This window comes from Pelecanus crispus, chromosome 11 (genome assembly GCF_030463565.1).
Source record: "Pelecanus crispus isolate bPelCri1 chromosome 11, bPelCri1.pri, whole genome shotgun sequence".
NCBI lineage: Eukaryota > Metazoa > Chordata > Aves > Pelecaniformes > Pelecanidae > Pelecanus > Pelecanus crispus.
In genome coordinates, this window is record NC_134653.1 from 37,235,839 (window position 1) to 37,262,262 (window position 26,424).

The 26,424-nt window shown below is 51.8% G+C and overlaps 1 protein-coding gene across 1 annotated transcript in view; it reads left to right on the forward strand.

The window, feature by feature from the left end:
- The first annotated feature begins 5,527 nt into the window (after positions 1–5,527).
- FBRSL1 (fibrosin like 1) overlaps positions 5,528–26,424 on the forward strand; it is a 560,052-nt gene continuing 539,155 nt past the window's right edge. The window contains exon 1 of the mRNA XM_075718432.1: positions 5,528–5,821. Coding sequence (XP_075574547.1) covers positions 5,528–5,821 — 294 coding nt within the window. The remainder of the gene's footprint in view (positions 5,822–26,424) is intronic.

The window sequence follows — 26,424 nt, forward strand, 5'->3', positions numbered from 1 at the left end:
CCTTCGGTTTACGTTCACAGTGACATTAAACTCCTGTACATAAACAGGTAAGCGGGATGAGAATCTTGATGACCCTGCTGATGGGAAATAAAGAAAGGAACTTTACAGGCAATTTCCACTGTCCTTGTTGGTCAGCAAATTTGGAAGTGAATGAAAAAAAAGAGAACTAGAAATGCATATTAATGATGGAGGAACCTAAAGCACAACGGGTCCAAAATGAGCGCTACCAAGAGAAACTGTTACCAGTTCCCCAGTTTACCTTTTCTAACGGCTTACCCTTATGATGTACTTAGAAGCAATACAAAAAGTACCTTGTAAATTAAAGGTAAATTAAAGGACAGGCTCACAGATGTAAAAATAGCTTATTGAACTCAGCGTAAATGCTCTTTTCTAGAAAGTGACTCTTAAAATATTGGTAAGGCGAATACAGTTGTTAAGCTCGATCCATTGTTTAGCTGGCTGTATCTAAACTCCAGATCTTTCATTAACAACCCTCGCCTGGACCTTGGCTATAGCTTTAAAATACTGTACATCTAAAAAATTATAGTACTGTCCCTTAAAGAAACAGGAGGAGCGAAAACACCCTGCTGGAAATCCACAGTCCAGGAAAACCCACGGCAGATGTCTGACTCCCCGCTAGCCTGTAATTACCCAAGGAAGCGGCTAGACTTAGCTCTCTTCCTTGTTTAATTGGCACGCAAAAGATTATAGGATTTTATTAGGACACAAATGACACCGATACGCGTGTGACTGGGGCACGCAACCCGTGAATGACTGTTTGCGTTAAGAGCCTTCGTCCCACACATGGCATTTCTACCTTTGGTTTTAAATTGCTTAAATTTAAATGACGTTTCTATGCTCCATTTTAAAAGGGCGATTATTTACTGTAGCTCTTGTGTAAGTAAGGCAGGGGAAAGCTGTTGCCAGATGCCAGAAACCCTTCTAGAGGAGCCTGTTGGGGCCAGGTGGAAGGAGGCGAATTTCCAACTGCTCCGTTATTAGATCGGGAGCATGGGAAAAACGAGGAAAGGTGGGCATCGCGGTCCCCACGTCGAAGCGTTTTGACGTGGGGGAGGATACCCAGCTACCGGCCCGCTGCTGCTGGGGCCACCGTCCCGAGGAAGCCACCGTCCCTGGCGATGAGTGGGAACACCCGCGGGAGCAGGCGGCAGGAGACTTTTTGGGCTTCCCTTACTTCCACAGCTCCCGCTAACACTGAATCTCTTTAATGGATTTTTTTTTTTTTTTTTTCCCCCCCTTGCTTATTTATGAAGCTCGGTGGACTTCTTTAGGTTTTATTTCACAACTTCCTTCTAACTTCTCTCGCATCCAGAACCGGAGGCTACCCCCCGGGGAAGGCGAAAGCAGCCAGCGACGTAAGGAATGGAGCCAAGTCAGGCGAATGGAGCCAAGCCAGCCACACACAAGGAAGGGAGTACCCAGGAGTGATGGTACCGTGCGGTAGTATCTGACTGCGTGCAATAAAAGATAACAGGAGGATTAGGTCCTGCTACCATTGCGATACGTGGGGCAGCCGGTGCTCTGCGCCGGGGCCGCGATCCAGGCGCGCACCCCTCAACGCCGCCCCTGGGGCCGGGCTGCGTACGGCCGCTCGGTCAGCCACCGCCGGTCCCCTTTCCAGGGAGGTGCCCAGGGACCGAGCCTTGGCTGAGGCGATCCTGGAGAGAGGGCCCGAAACAGCAGGGAAGCAAGAAGGGAACTGCAGCCTGCTCCTGCACTGCAGAGCCTGAACGACACCTCAGCAAGACGGACGGATGGGGGGCAGGGGGTCACGAACAGGCAGGGGCTCCGGCCTCCATCCCCATGACCCCGGCCTTCACCCTCGGCCCGCTTGTGCTGCTCCACGTCCCGCCTACAGCTCCGGCGGCCCAGCTCCTTTGCCCCTGCGCCCTCATCACCAGCTTGTCCCCGAACTTGTCCCTCGAGCCACACAGAGTTCCCTGGCTTATCCCTCAGCTCCTCCTGTGGCCCTCAGGTTGTCCTCAATCCCCAACTCAGCCTGTCCCTTGTCCCTCAGCTCATCATTTAACGCCCCCAACTCATCCCTCAGCTTGTCTCTCAGATCGTTTAACCCTACTCATCCCTCAGCTCATCGTTTAACCCCCCAACTCATCCCTCAGATCGTTTAACCCCCCAACTCATCCCTCAGCTTGTCTCTCAGATCGTTTAACCCTACTCATCCCTCAGCTCATTGTTTAACCCCCAACTCATCCCTCAGCTTGTCTCTCAGATCGTTTAACCCCCCAACTCATCCCTCAGCCTGTCCCTTGTCCCTCAGCTCATCATTTATCCCCCCAACTTGTCCCTCAGGTCACTGTTAAACCCAACTCATCCCTCAGCTCATCATTTATCTCCTCCAACTCGTCCCTCAGCCTGTCCCTTGTCCCTCAGCTCAATGTTTAACCCCCCAACTTGTCCCTCAGCTCATCGTTTAACCCTTCAACATGTCCCTCAGCTCTTCATTTTCCCCACCCAACTCGTCCCTCAGCCTGTCCCTTGTCCCTCAGCTCATTGTTTAACCCTCCAACATGTCCCTCACCTCTTCATTTTCCCCACCCAACTCGTCCTTCAGCCTGTCCCTTGTCCCTCAGCTGTTTAACACAACTCATCCCTCAGCTCATTTAACCCAACACATCCCTCAGCCTGTCCCTTGTCCCTCAGCTCATTTAACCCCCCAACTTGTCCCTCAGCTCAATGTTTAACCCCCCAACTTATCCCTCAGCTCATCATTTCCCCCCTCCAACTTGTCCCTCATCCCTCAGCTCACTGTCTAACGCCCCAACTTGTCCCTCAGCTCATCATTTAAACCCCAAACTCATCCCTCACTCATCATTTAACACCCCCAACTCATCCCTCAGGCTGTCCCTTGTCCCTCAGCTCATCGTTTACCCCCACCCAACTCATCCCTCAGCCTGTCCCTCAGCTCATCGTTTAACCCAACTCGTCCCTCAGCTCATCATTTAACCCCTCCAACTCATCCCTCAGGCTGTCCCCTGCCCCTCAGCTCATCCTTTAACCCCCAAACTCATCCCTCACTCATCATTTACCCCACCCAACTCGTCCCTCAGCCTGTCCCTTGTCCCTCAGCTCATCGTTTAACCCCCAACCTATCCCTCAGCTCATTGTTTAACCCCCCCAACTCGTCCTTCAGCCTGTCCCTTGTCCCTCAGCTCATCGTTTAACCCAACTTGTCCCTCAGCTCATCATTTACCCCCCCAACTCACCCCTCAGCCTGTCCCTTGTCCCTCAGCTCATCGTTTAACCCCCCCAACTCACCCCTCAGGCTGTCCCGTGTCCCTCAGCTCATCGTTTAACCCCCAAACTCATCTCTCACTCATCATTTATGCCTCCACCTCGCCCCTCAGCCTGTCCCCTGTCCCTCAGCTCATTGTTTAACCCAACTCATCCCTCAGCTCATCGTTTAACCCCCCCAACTCGCCCCTCAGCCTGTCCCGTCCCTCAGCTCATTGTTTAACCCCCCCAACTTGTCCATCAGCTCATTGTTTAACCCCCCAACTCACCCCTCAGCCCGTCCCTTGTCCCTCAGCTCATCATTTACCCGCCCCCCTCGCCCCTCAGCCGACTGTCCCCTGTCCCTCAGCTCATCGTTTAACCCCCAACCTATCCCTGAGCTTATCATTTACCCCCCCACCTCGCCCCTCAGGCTGTCCCCTGTCCCTCAGCTCATCGCTTAACCCCCCCCAACTCACCCCTCAGGCTGTCCCGTCCCTCAGCTCATCGTTTAACCCCCAAACTCATCTCTCACTCATCATTTATGCCTCCACCTCGCCCCTCAGCCTGTCCCCTGTCCCTCAGCTCATTGTTTAACCCCCCAACTCATCCCTCAGCTCATCGTTTAACCCCCCCAACTCGCCCCTCAGCCTGTCCCGTCCCTCAGCTCGTTTAACCCCCCAACTTGTCCATCAGCTCATTGTTTAACCCCCCAACTCACCCCTCAGCCCGTCCCTTGTCCCTCAGCTCATCATTTACCCCCCCAACTCACCCCTCAGCCTGTCCCTTGTCCCTCAGCTCATCGTTTAACCCCCAAACTCATCCCTCACTCATCACTTACCCCCCCCCCCCGCCCCTCAGCCTGTCCCCTGCCCCTCAGCTCACCCCTCAGGCTGTCCCCGGCTCATCCTTTAGCCCCCCGCCCACCCCGCAGCCCGTCCCCGCTCCCAGCGCTCCTCCCGGGCTCGCCCCTTGTCCCCGGCTCGCCCCCGGCCAGCCCCTCCTTGCCCCCTCCATTTCCCGGGGGGGGGGGGGGGGGGGCGGCCGGGAGGAGCCGCGGCAGCCGGGCCGGGCGGGAGGGGGAAACTTTTCCCGGCGGCGGGGGGCGAGGGCGGGCCGCGGTGCCCCCTCCTCCGCTCGGCGCTGGGGCGAGGCGGGGCGGGAAGGAGGAGGAGGAGGAGGAGGAGGAGGAGGAAGGGGGGGGGGCCGGGGGCACGGCCGGGCCTGCGCCGGGGAATGACGCGCAGCTGGCAGCCCTGCTCATGCGCGGCCGGCCGGGCGGTGCTAGCGCCGCGTCCCAGCTCGGGGAGAATGGGGCGGCATCCGGGCAGCGCCGACTGAGCGGCTTCTGGGGGCCGGGGCTGCGCCGCGCCGCGCCGCGGGCGGCCGGGCTGGGGCGGGCGGGCCAGCGCCATCCGGCAGCGGGCGGGGGCGCCGCGGGGGGCTGCGAGCCGCCGGCGGCGCCCGGCGAGGAGGAGGGGGCGGCGGCGGCGGCGGGCGGCGGCGGGCGGCGGCGGGGGCTGCCCGGGGATTGTCTCGCTCGCTCCGCGGCAAGAAAGTTGGGCGGCGAGCGCGGCGGCCCCCCCGGCGCGGGGAGCGGCGGCCGGAGCGGGCCCGGAGCCGCGCTGCCCCCGGGGAGGGGGCGCCGCGCCTGGATTATCCCGAGCTGGGTCGAGCCTCCTGGATCTGCCTCTGCCCGCCGCGCCGAGCGAAGCCGAGGTGTCCTCGTCCTGATCCAGACAGATCCCCCCCCCCTCCTTTTTTTTTTTTTTTTTTTCCCCTCCCCTCCTCTTCCCGTCTCTGCTTTTTTTTTTTTTTTTTTTTTTTTGGGGGGGTGGGGGGGGGCGGGGGGGGGTGGAAATTTGTCAAGGTCATTCCGTGGATTTAATATTTTTTGTGTGTGTGTGTGCCGCTCGCCCCACCGCCACCCAGCCTTGCTCTGTGGATTATCATCGCCCTGGATCCGAGGGTCTGAACAGCAGGATTTTTGTTGTTGTTGTTGATTTTTTTTTTTTAAATTTTTTTTTTTTTAAATATTTTTTTGTTGTTGTTGTTTTTAAAGGGCTCCGGGGTTTGGAGAGGGGAAGCGGTGAGTTGGAGGGGGGTGACTTTTCTCTCCCCCCCCCCCCCCTCCCCCGCGCCTCCCCCCCGCCCCCCCCCACCCCCGCGCCCGGCCTTCCTTTTTTTTTTTTTTTTTTTTTTCCTTTTTTTAAATAATTAATTATTATTACTATTTTTAATTTTTTTTTGTCATTTTTTCGCTGCTTCTCCGGCAATGGATGGGAAAATCCGGCAGAGCCGGAGGTCGAGGTCGCAGCGGGACCGCGTGCGGCGGCGGGAGGCGGCGGCCCGCGACCCGCGGAACCAGAGCCCCTCGTCGGGCTCCGAGAAGGAGCCGAGCCCCGGCAAGGAGAACGGCGGGCAGCGCTGCCCGGCCCCCCGGGGCCCCCCGCCCGCCGCCCGCGCCGCCCGGCCCCCGCGCCGCCGCCGCCGCGAGTCCAGCTCGCAGGAGGAGGACCTGATCGATGGCTTCGCCATAGCCAGCTTCAACAGCCTGGAAGCGCTGGAGGTAGGGGCGGGGGGGGCGCGGGGGGGCTGCGGCCGGGGGAGAGGGGGAAAAAATTTAAAAAAAAAAAAAAAAAAAAAAATTGGGGGGGGGGGGGGGTGGTGGAAATGCAAAAAGGAAGCGCGGCGCTTTCAGGCTGCCCGAGTGCTTGCAAATGGGAATTCGTGTGCCCGGTGTCAGCCCCGCGGGGACCTGGGGGGCGAGGCGGCCCCGCTGGCAACTTGCTGCGCCCCCCCGCCTCCCCCTCTCCCTCCCCCACCCCCCCGCCGGGCTTCTCCCTCCGCCCGCTCCTGACTCTCACTTCAGGGCAAGTCAAGGGTTGTTCGGGGCTTTAATGAGCGGCCGGGGGGCTGCAAAATGTGCTCGGCCTGTGGGATGGTCCGGGGTTGTTGAGAATGGTGCAGCCCCCCCCAGCATACCCCCCCCGCCCGCCATGCCCACCCCTCTTCCTCCCCCCCCCAACATGCCCACCCCTCTTCCTCCCCCCCCCCAACGTGCCCACCCCTCTTCCTCCCCCCCCCAACGTGCCCACCCCTCTTCCTCCCCCCCCCCAACGTGCCCACCCCTCTTCCTCCCCCCCCCAACGTGCCCACCCCTCTTCCTCCCCCCCCAACGTGCCCACCCCTCTTCCTCCCCCCCCCCAACGTGCCCACCCCTCTTCCTCCCCCCCCCCAACGTGCCCACCCCTCTTCCTCCCCCCCCCCAACGTGCCCACCCCTCTTCCTCCCCCCCCCAACGTGCCCACCCCTCTTCCTCCCCCCCCCCAACGTGCCCACCCCTCTTCCTCCCCCCCCGCCATGCCCACCCCTCTTCCTCCCCCCCCGCCATGCCCACCCCTCTTCCTCCCCCCCGCCATGCCCACCCCTCTTCCTCTCCCCCCCGCCATGCCCACCCCTCTTCCTCCCCCCCCCGCCATGCCCACCCCTCTTCCTCCCCCCCCCGCCATGCCCACCCCTCTTCCTCCCCCCCCCGCCATGCCCACCCCTCTTCCTCCCCCCCCCGCCATGCCCACCCCTCTTCCTCCCCCCCCCGCCATGCCCACCCCTCTTCCTCCCCCCCCCAACATGCCCACCCCTCTTCCTCCCCCCCCCCCCGCCATACCCACTCCCCCCTCCCCCCCCCAACATACCCCCCCCTCCCCCCCCCCCAGCTCGGGGAGTTTGTGTTTGCATTGCCAAAATGTTACTTTATCTGTCTCCGGAGATTGTTAGCAAATGGCTAGTGTTTGACATTTTGTGGAAAAGAGATGTTTAAATGGATAATAATCCCTTGGTTGTAATTCCCATTTTTGAAGTAATTGAACAAATTCTTCATCTCTTGTTGACTGTACATATTTTTCTGGTGTTAATAGGCTGGCAAAAAATATTGCTTGTCTAACTTATTACAAACAATATTTGCTGAGCAAATACTGCCTGCCTTGTCTGAGCTAAGTTAAGCAGAGCAGGAAATTTAATATTTTCGGAGGGGCATTGACAAACGAAGACTTTGGCTTTTGGTTTTTGTTTTGTTCGTGTGCGAGGGGAAGCAGCGAGCTGTCGCGAGCACCTAGCAAGCCGCTTGAGGGGCGTAAGAACTTGAATTCCCAGTAGACGCCGGCGGTCCGGGCGCCTTTGCCCGCTCGGCTTTGCCGCGGCGTGGTAGAAACGCGGGCAAAGTTTCGGGTGCTCTGCCTCCTTCGGGTTTCCTGTCGCTTGCCTGCCTGTGAGCCCGCGTTACGGCGACCAAGGCTTGCGTGCGGGCTAGTGAATAATCTCAGATTGGCCCTGGCATCTCTTAAGGCGTCTGGCTCGGGCTTTGGGGTCCCGTTTTGTTGGCGGGCTCTGCTTCTCCCCGGCCCGGTGGCCCGGTGGCTATGGGGACGGTTTTTTTGCCGCTCCAACCAAGTTCTCAAAGTCCCGCGGGCGGTCGCTGAGCCCCGACGGAGGCGTCGCCGGCGGCCTTGGCCACCTGCCCTGGCGTCGGGGCCACGAGACCGGTGCGCGGGGAGCCTGGGCTTCTGCTCGGGGGCCGCCTGCAGCCCGGGGTGCCGGGGCAGCGCTGGGCGCGCGGGTGCCGGGGCGGGGAGGTGCTTTGTGTTAGCTTGGCCATGGCTTTCCTTCGGCCTTCCCCGGCGTCGCTTGCGGGCTGCTGTCCTAACAGGAACGCGAACTGCTTTGTCTAGGCAGAACCGCTGAGGAGCGAGCGATCCGCTTTCGCGTGCCTCGGAAACGAGCCGTACACCTGGCTTGGCGTGCCTCAAAAACAAGCCATAGACCTGTCTGTGTCGTCTTCTGTGTCATCTTTTTCATTTATTTATTTTTTTTCCTTTCCTTGGGCATGCTCTTAGTCAAATACGCATCAGCAGATAGGTCCAATTAAACCCCTGAGTCTCTACTGAGCTGTCAGCGAAGAAAGTAAAATTCATCTTCCTGCAGAAATTTTCTACCATGATGAGCACATTATCAGGAAATAGAATTCAAATGATAGTGCGGTCCCTCCGGGGCCGACGGGGAAAACTCCGGGCTTTTCGAATGGGATAAGCCTTGTTATCAAATCAGCCGAACCGTAACCTTGATAATAGGGTGCACGAGGGTAGAAGGTGACCTTAAACTTCTGCCACCCCAAAGTACGTCTGTCTGTGGAAGCACTTCTGGTTTTTCTTTTAATAAAAAATTACGCACAAGTCTTCACGAAACTGCCCCCTTCCAAGCTCTTGCAAAACGCTTCGGTACCCGCCTGAAATGAATTGATTGCTGCCGCGTTTACCGGCACGCGGCGCCTGCACCTCAGCGCCTGGGATGGCGGCCGGCGCCTCGGAGGGAATCGTGCCAGCAGAATTCCCCGTTTCCTTCGGGTGCTGAACCAGGAGGCGCGTTGTCGTCGAGGTTCTCGGGGAGCCCGCGTGATCGTGTGCGTTTCGGAAACCCCAGCAGCGCTAAACCGGAGGAAGCCCTGCGCCTCGCGCGGGTTTTCGCACGCAGCGCTGCCTTGGCCCACGGGGGATGTCGGGCAGGCGGGATGCAGCAGCGGCGGCAAGGGAAGGGGATTATTGAGGCAAAACTACTTTAAAGCGGCGAATGCCGTGTGAATGGCCGAAGGGGCGAGGTGGCTTCGCGGGGCGTGGAGCCGTGTCCTCCGGTGAGCCGGGCTGCAACAGGTGGCTTGCTTCTGCTTTGCGGGAGGTTCGCCTTTCGGTGCGTCATTTGGATTTTAAAGAGTGCTTAAAATCTGCCGCGATGATGTTTTGAAAATAAATAATAATTGAAACCTTCCGTCTTCACGAGGGAGGAGGGGAAAAAAAGTCAGTGTGCAGCCTAGAAAGGATCCTGAACTAAGAAAGTCTGTTTCATTTCTAATCCTAAAAGGAGTTTTTATTGCAGATGTGGTGGCTTGTGGTGATCCTTCCTCGTGTTCCTCCTCGAGGCTGGTTTGTCACTTGGCGTTGCAGCGAGCTGCGATTACCTTTGATAGGCTGGCTAAGCTTTGGGCTTCCCCCTGGAAATTAAATTTCTCAATGGTTAGGCGGAACTTAACGGTAGAAACATTTGGGAGAGGTGAGGTGGTTTTGCGTTTGTTTTTTCTTGCTATCTCAAAATATTGTGAATTCCCCTTCCCCGCTGAAGAAAGTTCTCACCACTGCTGTTCCTGTAAATAAAGGGTGCCTCACAGGATAAATATATATACTGTTCCTTCACATTGACCTGGGGTATGAGCAGTTAAGGTTAATACTGAGGGATGGCTTTATGAAGTCTCCTTTAGCTCTTTGGTGTGAATTTTAAGCATTCTGGATTTTGCTCTAACTCGCACGGCAATGTTTCCGTTGGCGCTTGCCATCCGAAAATACCGTGTCTCCTCTCTGTGATGCTTGCTCGCGACGCGACTTTCGGTCCCCCCGTCCTACCGTCCTTCACCTGGACAGAGCTGGGTTTATATGTATATGTTAGATTAGGGGAAAAAGAAACAACAAAAAGGAAAAGCCCACAGGCAAACCAGCAGCAGCCTCTTTCTGTGCATAAGAAGCTAAAACTTCCCCTTTTCCTTCCTTCCTATGAATCTTCTTGTATAAATCCGGCTCCAACTCGGGTTACGTGCAGCTGATGTGTGTGTAGTGTGTTTTGTTTGCTTTGTTGTTCTTTTATTTTTTATTTTTTTTTTAAAAATACCCAGCCACCGACCGTGACTTTGGCGTTAACAGTCTGGAAAGCGAAGTTTGCCCGGAGCCGCTGGCTTGAGGCGGGCGTCCCGGGAGCCGGCTCCCGTGCCGGGGCTCAGAAAAGCCGGCGGGCTGAGAATCGGGGGATTTCTCGCCGCCTTCCGAAATGAATGGTGCGTGTGTGAGCGTGTGCGTATATTCATTGCGTTCAGACGAAGCTGCTAATTATTCTTGAAGGTGATTGGTGAATCAGAGCGAGAGAGTCTAAATGAGCGAGTCGGTAGTTGAGGGCTCTCTGATCATAGCTGTTCCTTTCAAGTATGGAAAACAGCGCTAAAAGGGAACTTCATCAGAATGTTAATGAATGCCGTCTTTGAGAGCGATTGTTCTCCCAAAGTAGTTGTCAAGACAAGGGGTTGTGTTTTCTTTTTGGCTGCCGTTTATCATTTTTACAGATTCCAGCAAAGCTTTGGAAGGCCGTGTGGAAATTTGAACTTTCCCGGTGCGCGCGGGATTTTTAGGGACGTTTCACCTCCCTGTAGAACCCTGCGGAGAATCCAGCTGCGCGCGGAGCGGCGCCTTGTGCAGAAGCAGGTCGGCGAGGCGAAGCGAAGCGCAGCTTGCCTTCGTGCGCGCTGTCTTGGCGCGGTCACGCTGCCCTTGCGAGCCGACTCGGGGCCCGGCCGCGTCGGCGCGCAGACCCTGAGCAGCCTAACGCTTTGCCCGCTCGCTCTTGCCTTGCACCCAGAGGTCTGGCGGCGCTGAATCGCGGTCCCTTCTCCGCTCCCTGCGCTTGAGGCTGGCAGAGTTTAGAAGTGATAGTCGACTTCTGGACAGGATCCGTGAGTTCTTCAGCTGTTATCTCGATAAGGCTGCTTTCACATGTGTGTTGTACACTGTGCTGTTACTGTTGCTCTGATCTCTCATTGATAAGAAAACCAGTGTAGTTAACTGCAGTTTCCTGTTCCAAAGGTTTTGTGCTCGTTCCACTGACCTAGCTGCGTTACTTCTCATTTATCATCGTATCTCTGTAGATGTGCTTTGCCGCTTCGTTTTTTCCATAGTTACTCTTACGTTTTAAAGCAAGCTTCTGGATTTTTCAGTATTTTTTCCCCTTCTACTTAAGTGTCAAGTGATGGTGTATCAAGTTAGTGTTTCTGATGGCCGGTTATTCCTTTAAAAAAAGTGCTTTTAGCCTCAGGAAGGCTAATGATTTTCTGGATGGTGCTCTAAATGCTCTAAATGCCTTTTGGTTTTCCCAAAGGCTTGTTAGTCTCCATTGATTTGTTCTCCTAGCTGTTGATTTTTCGCATCTTGTCTGAAGCGGGTACTTAAGGTATTTTTGTTGTTGTTAAGTAATAAGAGGTGGTTAATGCAGAGCTAAAATAGAGGGGCGAGCTCCGGGAAGCCTGAAGTACCTGCTCAGTCGGGCCAGGACCCGAGGGGAGCTATGCTGCCTGCAAGCCACGGGCGGGTGGCGGGCAGTGACGAGGACGGATCCATGTATTTTGTTGGAGCCGGAGTTCTTTACCCCAGCAGTACAACCCGCCGGGACCGACGGGCGCGTTGCGCGCGGCAGAGCGAGCCGCGCAGAGCAGCGAGCGTGTGCGTGGCACGCGCGGCCCCGGACAGGGACGATGCCGGCGGCCTGCGTCAGCGCACCGTTGCTGCATTTCACGTGGCTGCGATGGCATCGGGGAAGGGAACGGCTTCCCGACCTGAGGCTTGGCTGTGAAAATCCCAGGCGAGTTCAGGGGTCCCCCTCCTCCCCACCCGAGGTCCCATGTTTAGCTCAAACTGCGCTCGACCCTGCCTGTTAGGGTTTTTTGAAAGACCTCGTAATAGCTTACCGATTTTTCCAAAATACTTTCCCGTAGCGTAACTGCTCAGCCTTTCTTCAGTGGTCTGACACCTGGGGTAAAACGTGAGATGAAGCTTGCTGAACTGTCAAGTGGACCAACCACCACTGAGAAATCGAGAAGATAAATTATAATTAATTAAAAAAAATTGAATATATCGTATGTAAGAAATGTAAGGTACCCTGTATTGCACAGAGGAGATTTTTTGATAAAAGGGATATAATGCAATCGGTGTTCCGCTTCATCCAAATAATAGATGATATAGGATCCAAATTAATGTTTGCTTGCAGTAGTGCATTTGACTTCTTGTCTGGTAAGTACTGAAAACTTTCCTGTCCTCTCAGTATGCTAACGAGGTGCACTTTTAGTCGTTTATCTCGATTATTGCAGAGAATGAGACTTGACTATCGCACTGTGACTTGCCGGGAAAACACCGGTGAGCAAGGGAGCCCGGTAGGATGACACCAGCCTGGCGTATTTCACTTTCTTTGATAGATTCCTGCTCGCTCTGCAGAAGGGCTGATGCACAGCTGTACCCCTTTAAAAATTCATATAGGTGCAGAGATACAACGGAGACGTTCACACCGATACAAAGGTTTTTGGGCGGTCTGGGTGGTTTGTTCTCTTTTTCCCTCTTGGCATCCTCCTGTTCTCCTGCTTTCTGTTCCTTGGTGTGAGGTGTTGAATCCTCCAGGCGCAGCCGCTGCAGGCTGCTCCCCCTGCATCAGGCTGAGCTAGACCTGGTGGGCTTGGCACGCCTATAAATCCTAAACCCTGCGTGCGCCTTGGCTGGGGAGATACCCGGAGGTGGGTATTGCTTCAGCTTCCGTAGCTGCTGCTCTTTGCCTGGTGCTACAGGTCCCGGGGAACACCGTGGAGTTTGTCTGCGGTGCTGCAGCAAGCACTTGAGAGCGAACGGCATCAGCAGAGCTGAAACGTTGTGTCCTGCTTGATGCAATACGTTTTTTAAAAATAAAGATTTGAAGTGCCGCACGGAGGACGTGCGTCTTGGTATCAGTTGTACGTGAGCGTCCAGCTGTAAGTGAGAACAATTTCCAATTCGCTGCACTTTAATGCCTCCAGTTTATCACGGTAAAGGTATAAAAGAGTTTTATGTAGGTGAAGTGGTTCTTGCTGTTTAAATATCTTCTGGCTCTGCTGTGTTCAGCGCGACGGGGGCTGTGACCGCTCCAGCTGTGCTCCTCGCGTGGAGAAGGAGCCGGAGCACTCTTCTACCAGTCCTGTTCCATCTCCTTGAAAAATAGTCTCTTTTCCAAAACTGGTGAACTATTAAGAATAGAGTTCGGCTGCTGGAAGGAGAATCGGTCTTTACGCTGTTAATCCCAAATGTTTAAAATGGAGGAGAGGGTTAAACAGCTTCCGAGCCGCCTAGGCAAAGCAGGAGCTGACCTGCGTGTGGTTGTCGGTCCAGTTCCTCTGGTGCGAGGGATTGTGCAAGCTGGGCAGGTACGAGCCGCAGGGCCAGCAGATGTGTCGGGCCCTAATGACGGGTGAATGGGTGCCTGCCCATTTTTCTAGCTTCGTCGTTTTGCGCTGCATCCGAAGTTCAGAAATACCTGGTGAAAAGGAGCGCAGGGGCAGCTACGTACGTAGCGCTTGCGTGATCCGAGATGAATGGAGAGCGTGTGCTTTGCAGCTCTGCCTTGCTTCCAGCCAAAAAGGGACCGAAGTTGAACAAAAGTTGCATCTGCAAGGTCAGTGGTTGGCATGGATAAGGGGATTGAAGGGATCAAAATTATTTCCCTGCGCTACTGGCTGCAAAACACGGGCTTATGGCACCATTCCTGCCTCTCCCTTTGTGCTCAGAGCAAAGCTTTTTTAATCTTGTGCTGGCTATGTATAGTGGTGCCACACAGACGTGGCAATTTGAAGTCAAATGGTCTATTTTGGGGACTGCCGGGCGCTGTCGGCAGGGCGAGGGATCTGCGCTTGGGCTCCTCTCCTCTGTTGTCCAAAGCCTGCCTTGCTCTCTTCTAAACAGGCTGTGATAGAGGGGCATTCAGAAAAAAAAAAAAAGTGTATATATATGTATTTATGTATATGTGGTGCACTTGTGCCTGTGGTCTAAATGCGAAGTTTACAGTGTTTGCAGCTGGATATCATCGCACTGTCTTCCTCTCCAACAGATGTTCTTTCTAGCTTTGTAAAAATATGACTGTAATTGTTTGGTGGCTTTTTTTTTTTTCTTTCCCAATTTTAAATATAGATTGATTTGCTCTGATGCTAGCGTATCCCTGATGTAGCCTGTACTTAGTGAGGAGATGCTTAGGTTAGGAGGAAGCGTGCAGCCCAAGTTGGGAAACAGATGATAATTGAGGCTTTCTGGCTCTTGGGCGGGCTGCGGCGCGCTGACGGGCACCCAGGTCATTTCTTTAACCCCTCCGGTGGGTTAGCGAGGCTGGAGTTCCTTTCCTGGTAGCTCTTATTTGTACAGAGGAGCTAAAACCCCAAAGAATTTTAAGGGAAGAAATGTCTCGAACCTTATAATGTCATCGAGCGCATCGGCTAATAAATGTATTATTGCTGTTGATTTTTTTTTTTTTTTTGGTGGCTCGTAAATGTCTCTGGCACTGCTGCGGAAGAGGACGTGCAGCCTCTCTGCTCCGCTTCGCCCGAGCACATCCTTGCACTCGGGGAGCGAGACTCGAGGTAGTGCGCAGCTAAGAGATGTTTATGGAATCAGTCAGACTTGATATAAAATAATTATGGTGTTTTGACAGCTTATTAATAACTCGCAACCATTGGAAGAAACGGAATTACGGCGTTCTTGGTCCTTGATGGAACCTTGGCGTTTCTTTCAGATTGTAAAATTAAAGAAAAAATGTGAAAGCCATTAAAATAGTTGGATGTGGTGGCCTGGGAAAAATGATGGGCCGCTTAATTGAAAAAATGCCTCGTTCCGACTGCAGTTCATTGCAGTTCAGTTCTGCCTGCTTCCCCGTGTCCCTAATGGAGAAGGAGGAGGGCTGATCCCCCCAAAATCTGTCGGGGAGGGGGTTTTGGGTGTCCCTGGGTTCTTCATCTTATCTGTGAATGGAGTGGAAGGAAATCCTAGCGAGCATTAGACATGAGAGAAAAGTCTTGTCACCTGTAATGACTAAAATCCCCTGAAGTGTTGCCAGCGTGTACTTTAGGAATCATATAATTATATGATTATTGAAAGAGACATAAAAGACCTCATGGCAAAAACCTTAGAAAGGGGGAGGGAGGGAATCCATATGCAAATGAAGATACACAGAATTTGCTGCGTCTCTTTTTTTTTTTTTTTCCCCCTAGTTATTTTTCAGTCCAAAGCTCAGTAATTGCTTTTATGGGGATTACTTAATAAAACTGGGGCATGCAAAGGAGGGAGAAACTGTTTATGCCCTGTCACAGGGCTGGCTCGCAATCCTATGGGGTCGGAGTCAAAAGTGGATTTTTAAAAGTAAAACTGCAAAGTGGGTTTTCTCCTAACAGAAAATAGCTATTTGTTGTAATGTTATCCTATAATAAAAGTGTTTTGTGGTCTGGCGGTTAGCAGAGGGGTCCGGAAGTTGAGATAACGGGGTTTTCTTTCTGACTCCGCCACAAGTTTCCTCTCCGAGCTCCGGGCGAGTCCTTTCATCGCCGCCCGCGTCACCTCGGCCGCTGCTGCCGCTGCTCGGGCGCCCGCTGGGGAGGCTGGCCTCGCCGCTCGGGGGGCCTGCCGTCGCCCCTCCGACTCGGGGGGACCGCCCTCGCCGCGGCGTGGGGTTGGAAACGCGTGCCGTGTTTGCGCGGGCGGCGGTGGGAGAGCCCCGGGTGAGCGGGCTGCTCGCGCCGCCGGTGCTCAGGAGCCGCGGCAGCGTTCCCTGTTCTGCGGCGTTACCGGGTGGGGATGCGCTCGCCCGCCGTCGCGCGCTCCCCGGGATGGGTTCTGCGCGGCCGCACCGCGACGCCGCTGGGCGTTAGAAGCGGCGGCGAGTACGCGCGCCGGTGTCTTCTGGCCTCCTTTCTCGCGTTGGTAGCTTGCAGCCAAAGTCAAAACCTTCCCGTGTGAACCGCTAGTGAAATGCTTCCTCTCTGCCCCACCGCGGGTTGGGGCGTGGGGCGTGAGCGTGTTCCGCGTGGGATGCGCGGACCAGCGCTGTGCCACGCTCTGGGCACCGCTGCAAGGGTAAATTCAGCGTGAGATTTTCCCGAGCTTTAGTTCTCCATCTCCTCTTAGCGTTAAAATACAGGCCTTGACTTAGGGCTTCTTAAGTTCTCCTGGGCTTCATCAGTCCTTAATGACGCCCGGGATTTATAATCTTGCTTCTCATAGAAGCGCTCGTTCATGCATTTGCTAGGAGACTCTCCTGCTGCAGAACAGATCCTTATCTCGGGAGAGGTTTTCTTGCAAGATAGGCAAAAAGCTCCTTCCTTTTTTCTCAGACTTAACTAAAGCGCTCGGTGCATTAAAAAAAAAAAAAAAAAAAAGAGAAAGAAAAAACCACCCCACCATACTGCTGTTAGTGTCGAGTTACTGAATATTTTGCAAGATCTGGGAAAAAAGAATACCGTTTACTCTGGTATTCTAGTTTGAAGCTAAATACTACCAAGTTGCGGTATGAGTTTGCTAATGTGATTTTTAGCTGAAAATGACAATGGTTTTCCAACCAGATGGACTCTATAACTCGCCGGCCATCAGCTCACCCATCCAACTCCGCAGATGTCTGTACGTTCGTTATCACGTGCGCGTGGTCGTTTTGTTGGTTACATCAACCAAGCTGATTGCCCTGTTCAAGCCCCGTTAAGGCTCTCGGGGCGGCTCCCGCCCCGGTGCCTGCAGGCGCTGGACGGGAGCTTGGAACTGAGCTACCGTCTCGGATCCTTCCCATTGCTGCGGAGATGGCCACGTCCGCGGGGTCGACCCAGGTTGTGCGGAGAGAACCATTTTAAGACGGCTTCGATACGGGCGCTGGCCTTTCCGATGCCGTTTGTAGCGGGAAGAGGGTTAATGACACAGAAGCGAGAGCCTCTGGGCTGCACGCGGTCTGTAACTTGATTTCACACAGCTCATGGCTTTTCTTCCACGTCGCTGCATGACGCTAAGTCACACAAGGCGTGTGCCTTTAGAAATTAAAGTTTTATCTGCATCTAGGCAAAATGTGCTTGCAGGGCTCGATCAGGCGAAGGTTCCGGTGCTCGTTACAAAGTCATCTGTACAAGTTTGAGGCTTTTTGCAAGAAAAGATGATCTTTTTAGCAGCTGTTGGGTAGGGGGGTTGTCTAGAGCCGTGCGTTCACCCCAAGGCCGATTGCCTCAGAACACGAGCCGGTGTTTCGGCAGGTGCAGGACATGCCATTTCCCAAGCAGAGGTTGTGAACCGCCGTAACGGGGGCCTGTGTAACTAATGCAAACTCCCAGGTGACACCGCAGCATGAACAGCTATATGTAGTTTGTTTTCTTGATGGGTTCCCAAGGACGATTTCTGAAGTTGGTCTTTTTTTTTTAAAAAAAAAAAACAAAACCCAAAACCCAAACAGTTTACACAAGCTGTTTGCAGACAGAGCATCTTTGGTTTGTTAGCTTCAGCTGTGTTGCCTCCTGGGAAATACATTAATGGGTTGTGAAGCCTCCGAGTGTATCGCCTGCTTTTCCTCCGCCCAGGAGGACCTCAGGGCTGTCATCGCTGGACGTATGAAGTTCCTGGTCTCTAGGCACGTATTGCTCTTGCGCTGCGGCTTCGAGGCAAGCCGTGCTGCTGGATTTTGCGACGTGAAAATTATTTCTCTTGACGACTGAAATCTGCCGTGTTGCTCGGACAAAGCAGGTGCGTGTGGGTTTCCAGGGGAGGGTGTCCGAGCCTCCCTGTTGGGCAGGAGCAAGGTCTGTGCTGGTTTCCCGATCGGCGCTTCCTGGTCAAAATATATCAGTGGATTTTTCTTTACCGCTGCCAAAATGAATGCCGCAGACAATCCAGGGCCAGGAGTGTCATCGTCACCGGGTTACTGAGTTTCTGCCTGAAGGTCAGCGAGCTGCGACTGTTGCTAAATAGCTGTTTGCTGGTAGGTTTGTGGTCTGCACTCGTATACCGTGTCTGGTTGCATGTCTTCGCTGTCGTGCTTGGCATAAAGATACGTGGCCCGACCCGGGGCACGCTTTATGGTGCTTCTCTGTGACTTTGTAAGGTCAGTACAACCTGTAAGGATATTAATTTGACCTCAGAAAGGACAGGATGCGAGTTGCTGGTGTTTATATCTGTGTAAGTACAATGTGCTGTTCATCTAAAAATCAGATTATTTGGTTCGTTTAATGGTTCACGTGTATTGCCAGAGAGGTTGGTCCTTTCTTTTTAACACTTAGCAATTGGCAGGTTTTACTTCCACCGCTTACTGCGGTCTCCTGGAGGTGAGAGGTTTGTGCACTTAGCAGCAGGACCGAAAGACAACCCGCTTGCGCTCGGCGGCGTGGGAGGCGAGCACGTAATGCCGAGTTAGAATGAAATGGGAGAACCCGCACGCACACGCCTGTCTGACACTGCAGCCCAGCTGGGTCCAGCTTTCAGCAGGTGTCGGAGCCGGGCAGCTTCTGGTCGTACGTTTCCTGCAAATAAATAAAGCTTGCCTTCGCTTGGGGTATTCCTTGGTTTGCTTTTCATGTAATTCCGATTTTCTGCTAATTACCAGTAGGTGAATTTTCAATGTTTCAGCGTGCTCACCTGGGCAAAAAGGAGCAAGTACCGAGGAGGGGGAATAGATTTTTTTGGCTCGAGCGCTAGATGAATTCTTTTTGTTCTTTTACATCGCTCTCCTTTTGTGCATGTGCGTGTTGAAATTCCCATTCCCCGTTTATAAATGTTTAGCAGATAAAGTCACTGGTGTTTTTCCTAGCGTTACCTTTGTGAGGTTCGGAACATAAGCGAAATGCGATTCTTCACTCGGTCTCTGCTGAATACCGTAGGAATAATGAGTCTGTGCCTAAAGCGTAAACCAGACGCAAAAAGCATGTCAATAAGGATGCAGACCTGGGGGGAAAACGGTACAAAGTGTAGCATATTTTACCAATTTCACTGGAGCACCCTTGTATATATTTTGGGGTTGGGAGGGCGGTTAGTCGTGGTGTTGGCTGGCTCTTCTGCTGGCAGGGAGCAGAATGAGAGCGTGCCGTCTCCTCTGCACCCCGTGGCAGAGCGGTGCCTCTGGGGGCAGGGCTGGGGAGCGAGAAAGCATAGGGAGGAAAAAATCAGCTGGCTTTGTGTCTTCATGGCGATGGAGCCTTTTCGAAAAGGCTCCAATGCTGGTGTCTTGCAGTGTATTCCTGATGCTGGCGGAAGGAGCAGAAGTAGGCTGGAGGTTTTCCCGACGGGTGAATCGGCGTCCCGTTGCTTGCGCTGCCCAGGCAGCTGCCAAACTAGAAACACTCAAATGTCTTTTTCTGGGGGCTGCAGATACCTTTCAAGAAGGTCAGAATTTGGGTTGCAGCTGAATTATGAAGTAAAACCTTTGCAGAGACGTACAGAATTTTTTTTTTTTTTTTTTAAGACTTTCTAGTTCTTCTAATGCTACGGTGTCAAGCATTAAAGCTGAATGAACTTTAAATATCATCTGTGTTTACCAGCATTTAATCTTTCTGTCTTCTATTTTGTTCAGGCTGAACAAAGAAACAGTGTTGTCTTCTCTTTAGACTACGGCCGTTGAAATGGCTTGTTTCTCTTTTTAAATAAAAAATGAGAATTTGGGTGCCTAGTTACTTAGTGCTACTCTTCTTAATGCTGAAAGTTCATCCTTTGCCCCCACTCTTCTTAATGTAGATTTTCTAAACAGCATCTAAAAATGTCTGTCTAAAAGACCTAATTAGTGTTGATATTTCAGTATCTGGGCTTTTTTTTTAATAGGACACCTGGGTGTCGTCAGTAAATGTGAAGAAAATTGAACCTGTACCCAAAATGAATGCATGTCATTTTAATTAGGGGTGGGGGAAGAAACAACCCTAAAACTTCTGACCAAATTATTTGTCGGTGTGGCGTTTGTCCTGTGTTCAGTGTGCCCTGTGGGAGGGAAGGGGGAAAATGGTATTTAATTAGTGCTTAAGTAATGACTGACTTAGCTTTGTGGGTTTAGAAAAATCTGCCCGGGCAAACACATGCTGGCTGGGCAGATATCTGTTTGGTCGATATTATTTTAAGTCTGATAAAGCATTGTTCACACCTTCTTGGAATGTAATACGGGAATAAACGGGAAACCCAATCTCCTTAGCACCGCGTGTCGCACAGACAGGCCGTGCTCTGATACAGGGATTTATTTCATGCATGGTGGCCTAGACACGAAGCAAATGTGTAGAAAAGGGAATTATGTAAAACTGAAAGTGACAATTATGCAAATATTCCAGTTGAGGAAGAAGTAAATTCTTCTCTTTTTCCGCGTGCTGGGCTGCAGAGCTGACGAGCAGCCTGGTTTGGTCTGTGCGTTTGCGTATCTCGTATCTCTCATCTCGGCTGCTTCTTGTTTCGTTTTCTTTTCTCTTCTCCCCCCCCCCCGTTTGACCTTATTTTCCCTTTTGTTCCATGGAGTCATTCAATCTTTGTACCGTGCGGTTTGTTTACCTTGCCAGAGGAAACCTTAGCACCCTTCCATTTCGGAGCCCGGGGCTGCGTCCCCAGCCCCTCGCAGGACAGCACCCTATCCTTCTCCGTACCGGGTACGGGGACACGGTGACTGATGGGGTCCAAATCCCTTTATTCTTTTTTTTTTTTTTTTTTTTTAAAATGGAGGGGAAGCTGGTGAGAGAAGACACAAGCTGTGAAAATAGCTCTGTATTTAGACAGACACCCTTTCGCAAAGCTTAAACGACTCGATCTTCCGCTCTGCTGGGTAATTCCCACGCTTGCCGAAATAGGGAGAGGGAGCTGGGGCTGCGGCCGCTCTAATCTGCCATAAGTCTGTGTTCTGGAGGGGATGGTCCTTTCCTGCCCTGGCTGCTTGTCCCGATTACCTCCCTTGTGCCAGCGTTAGCGCTTACGCTGCCAGGAAAACCAATTCCCTGGGTCCCTGATCTGGCTTGCTGCACGGCCGCGCAAATGCCCTTCTGCACGGGGGAGGCAGGGCGCGGGGAGAGGGGGGTGCGGAGCAGGTGTGCGTTGATTAAAGAAACCCTGCAAATGTGGCCTGAGCCTCTGCAGCAGTTACAGCTACGCGTTCTTGCCGTGTTTTAGGTCATTCCAAGGCGGGGGTCCACTGGAATGGACGGTGTGAAATAAGGATGGTGCTGGGACGGCTCTGGTCTCGGTTAAGCTTTGACATGGCCACGATGCGGTCATATATGGGGTGGCAGGGAGCGGCTGAGGGTAGGAGGGATCACTTGGAAAGATAAAACCTCACTTGCAATTTCATTGCTCCGAAAACCCCGTTTCTACCTTGTTTTCACTGATTAGTTTCAACGTGACAGGGAGAAAGAAGAGGCAAGCTTTTGTTTGCGCTTGGTCGGGTGCTTGGAGCGGATGAGGTGTCTAACCCCCTTGCTGGCAGAGGGTTAAAAGTCGTTCAGTCTGCAAATGGCATTTGTAGCTCAGTTCACACAAGAATTCCTTCTTTTTAGCCTTCTGTTCTTTTTTTTTTTTTTCCTCCTCCTACCTTTCTTTCTATACTGTATCCTGTGCATGTGTTGTATAAAGGAGAAGCCTGTGTTGGATATTAAATCCAAAGAGTGGGGGAAGAAGCAGCTCTTCTCATCAGTGTCATTTTCCCTGCTGTAATCCCACGGAGGGATTGAAGAAAGTGTCGGGAGGATAAGATCAGTGTTTGAGCCCAGCTAAACGCTGGCTTTGCTGCGGAAAATGGTTTTCATGGAGGCTGGTTGTGTGGGGAGGGTGAGAAAATTGCACGCAAATTGTGCAAATTTCTAAATAAAAAGCATTTAATTGCATTAAAAGAGGGGGAGGAACCCTCTTGTGTGCACGTTGGAGACTTCAGTGAGCATAAGTAACCTCTGTGGCACAGTAGTCATTGACCTTGTCAAATCATGCCATTGGAGGTCATGTGTGGTGGAGTGGGTTGCCACAGGGGATTAGCACATCTGGGCAGAGGGTTTTTACATCTGAGCGTGCGTGCCAAATCCCATCTCCAGCAGCGCATATGGATTCAGCAGAAAAGGCGAGGGGAGAGAAGATGGGAAAGCATCTGCCAGAAATTCATGGAAGAAGCCTGCCTGGAGCCAGGGGCGTTCTGGACCCCCGTTGCAGGAGAAGGGGCAGCTGGTTGCACCCTGGACTCCCAGCTCCAACGAGAAGATGGACTTGAAATTTAACTAAAGAAACCCGCAAGCTTCCCTCGGTAGTCTCATAATTAGGGAGTCTTGGACACAGGACTGTCTTTTTGCCTTGTTTCCTTATAGTTTCATGTGTGCAAATGTTCTTTTACGTCCTGCCTCCGGCTGTTGGTTTGGTGTGAGCAGGTACAGCTTTGCGTAGGTGGGAGGCTGATTTGCTGGTGTACTTTGTAAAGCCCGGCACTTGTATTTTGGGCTGAAAATATGAATAGAGGATGATGTTTTGTTACAAATCTCAGACGATAAGAAATGAGATGACAGTGGTATATCGACTCCTATGTAGGACTTAACACTTACTGTCTAGATTAATGAAGGTACTAGGCCCATTTCACAGGTGGGAACACCTGAAGCACAGGGAAAACAAATAATTACTAGCAACTGATCCATTTGCTCTGTGCCTAGAAGGGAGAATATTCAAGGCTTTAACTTTCCTGCTTTATTGAAGTGTTTAACAGAAAGCTTGCTGGCATGGCATCCTTGAAGTCTAAGCATTTGAGTGTGAGGTTTTATACAGAGCTGTTCTGCTTTCCCTCCTATATTCTTCTACAGTTCTGCCTTACTTGATTTAATTTCTTATCCCACGAAAAAGGCATTAAAAGAAAATTGTTAATACTTCCAGCAGGAAACTAGTTGGTATCTTATTAGGTAAAACTGGCGTTAAAGTTGAAGCTGGCTGGTCTTTGTGTTTGCCAATAAAGGAAATCATTTGTCACTGATTTCCATTGCCTCCTGGACGAGGGGAGAAGTGACGAATGCTTTGCTCCTGCCTCGGTTGTGAGGACCTGGAGTGAAGCTGGTTGTAGTTACTAAAAGACTAAATGGTGGCAGGTTTTTACACTTGTGCTGAATTTTTGCTAGGCAGGAAAAACGTGAGAGTTGTGCAAAGTTAGGATTTTTAGAAGGTACCGTTTGAATAACATCAGGAAAATGATGCTGAAGGTCGGTTGTTGAAGGTTGTCCTGGTCCTCTGTTTAGGAGAGAGTACGTGTCCTGACGGACGGTCGGGCTCACGCGCGGCAGAGGTGCAACCCACGCTGGGGTTTCCAGCGCTGGTGGCTTCTAAGGCTTCTTCAGAGGACACGCAGCTCCCCGCAAAGACGCGTTTACGACTGCTGGGGATGGGTGTGTTTTTCGTAGTCACCGTTAAAAGTTGTCCCTTGACTCCCCGCCGGGGACCGCGGGGCACGGATGGAAGTCTGGACTTGTGTCGCAGCAGCTCTGGATGGAGCGCGGGTTCTCCCGCTTCGTTGCTGTACTTGCTGTGCCATATTGCGTCCGACATACTAGGTTGGACTTGGGGAATTAAGTGGCGCAATTACGAAGCGGAGGAAAAAAACACTTATGTGGTGGCTGTGATAGATTAGTCATTTTGTAGCTCCAAATAGCCAATTATTCCTCTGACTGGCTTTTATCTGACCAATTTGCATGTGCAGTCATGGTAACTGGTTTGCAGATTAGGCGCAGAATTTCACGTGGATCTGATGGCGCGTTTTGGTCTCGTACGCTTGGTGCTCCCTGGAAGCAAAACGCACAGATGAGAGTTTCTGTGTAACCGATTACCATTAGCTCCTTTGTGTTTTTTCACTCAAAGCCTTTTCACACTTGAAAGAAACAAGATGGCTCACTTTTATCGTACTTTTTTTTTTTTTTTTTTTTGTAATATCTGACAGGGCGATGTAAAGTGGTCCCAGCTCTGTAGAAGCTGCAGCACAGATTGCATTTGTATTGGCGTTCTCGGCTGCGTAGCTTGAGAACACATTGTTCGAGGGCTGGGAACTCTCTGGAGCTGCAGCGTATGTCAGAAGGGATATGAAAGGGGGGAAAAAAAAAAAAAATCTGGAGGAAAGAAGGAAAAATAAACTGAAGCAGCATGGAGTGACCAAGGGTGAAATCCTGCCGCGCTGAAGCCCGTGTCAAAACTCTCAGTCTTCAGTGGCGCCAAGTTTCCGTGTCTGCTCCCTGATCTTGATCTTAACTCCGCTGGTGTGCTGAAAATTAACAAATGGTAATAGATTTAATATTGTACACCTAGAGAGCTAAGTGAAATCTTAATTTGAAGAATATTAATTATGCAGGTAGCTGAATTTTGCTAGTAGGTTAAATATAAGCTCTGTTTCTGTTGGGGATTTGTGTCAATTTAGCGTGCTGCGGACTTTGTAGAGTCTCTGATATGAACAGTATTTGAAGTGGAGAAATGGTCTAAAATATTTGCCAACAGCCAGCTAGCTTTTTAAAAGCTTCATTTGCTTCAAATAAGCAAGCCTTTTTAAAAACAAACAAACAAAAACCAGTTTGCAAGTGCAAGAATAACAAGATACTTTTTCAAAAGCCGTTTGGTTTTTTTTTTCATACGGGCTCCAGCAACTCAGCTGTAGTTACCTTGGTCTCCAGTGCTGCTAAAGACAAATTAAGCTAATAAAACAGTATCTCGCAACATCGTGGCAAATAAATTAGCTAATCTGCATGCAAGTTTCTTGCTACGCCAAATTTGAACGGCTTAAGCGTTTCCTCTTTTGATGAGAGGTGGAGATTTTTGTAAATGTAGCCTTTCGAGGGTCTGTGGAGCCGTGCCTCGTCACGCGTTCGGCAGTCGTCTGCTGCGTTCACGGAATAAAGGTTGTTGGTGGAGAAGTATTTTAAGGAAATGACATATTTATTTACTCGTGACAACTTCATCTTAAACCGATAAGAAATCTGTGCGTTAGGAGGTGGGCTCCAGGGCGGCGATCGTATCGCGTGGTGTTACCCAACTTCAGTGGTAGCTGAAGGAGTTTCTTGGTTTGCATCATATACTCGCCATATACTAGCTGTAATAACGTGTACGTGCGTGCACGTCCATGCACGAGCGTTTCTGTTTTCCCTTTCCCACGTACTGAAAATAGTTGGACCTGTCCTAGATTGTTTTGTACGCTCCTGTTTGGTCCTTTGCCCGTTCTTTTGGGACCGAGCTCTGATGGCACTGTCCGTGTGTTTGGAACGGAGGAGCGCCTGCGAAGTCTCCTGGTCTCGCATACAACCTACTGTTCAAATAATTACAGGTGCACCGGCACCTAGTTTAAGTTCTCTGAGCTGTTTAAACTTGTGAGGCTTTTCACATCCTGCTAACTGAACGTCAGGGTGTAAGTTTTATTAAAACTGGGTGTGAAATGTAATTTTTTGCAAATATTTTCTCTGCAGTAGTTGCTCAAGAGCCCCTCCAGAGTACTTTCAGCACAGCTTGAGGCAGGGGGCTGGAAAAATCAGAGTTGAAAATTGGGGCATGTCACTCTTTCCCCCCCCGTCTAGATAAGTTATTTAATCTCTGTCCCTCTGTTTCTTCTGTAAAATAAGGATAACTTATCTCACGGTACTTCCACTGCTTAGTAGTTGTAAACCCCGCATGCAGGATCTTTTTGATAGGAAGCGCATTAAGATTAAAGTACATGGTGTTTTGTTCTGAAGAGTTTGAGGATGAAATTTATAGGCAACCGTAAGCTGTGTGTTTGTTTATGATAAAATTGGGAGATGAAGTATAAAGGAACAGACACTGGTACGGGCCGTGTAACTTGCAGCTTTACATTACAAACAGGCTCTTGTTTGTGGTGATAAAGGCAAGAAATCCAGTGTATTCTACTAGCTACAAATAGCTACATGGGCTAGAGCTTTTCACTTGGTAAAAATGAGCTTTTGCTCATTCTCAAATCAATCTCTCAGCTGTTCCTGTTAAAAGGGTCTTCTCTCCACCTGTTTAGTAGCTGTGAATTTTTGTTACTGTAAGAGTAAAAAGCGTCTCTTGCTGCTGAACATCCTTTGGCTGTCGCTGTTCTCTCCTCCCCCACCTTTTTCTATATTCTCACGATTTAGTTTGTGAAATTCCACGCCGCGCCCCCCCCCCCAATCCTGTGGCTTAATCAGCTGGAAAGTGCAGACAGCAGCGTAGCAAGGCAATAGGTTGCTCTCCGTGATGGGATTTTCTCCACTAACTGTTCCCTGCCTCCCCTTGGTTCTGTAAAATGCTCGTGAATTCGTCCTTTCTCCCAGGCGTGCGTAGCTCTGGCATCGCTCGCTGATGCGGCCGGGGTTGCTGAAGCACGTGAGAGCGCCTTGCAGAGCTGCCTGGAGCAGATTCCTTCCCATGCAAGCTGCCCTTGGGATTTCGGCGTCTCATCTCCCGGAGGTCTGCCAAGTGCAGTAGAAACCCTGCTGTACACGCACAGGGGTTTACGTTCTTCTCCCCCACCCCCAGCTCTTCGGGATATTGTGTAAATACTGGGGGGGATGAGGTTTGTGAGGATGCTGAAGAATTTTGGAGGGGGAAATTGGCTTGGTGGCCTTGGGGTGTGCTTTCA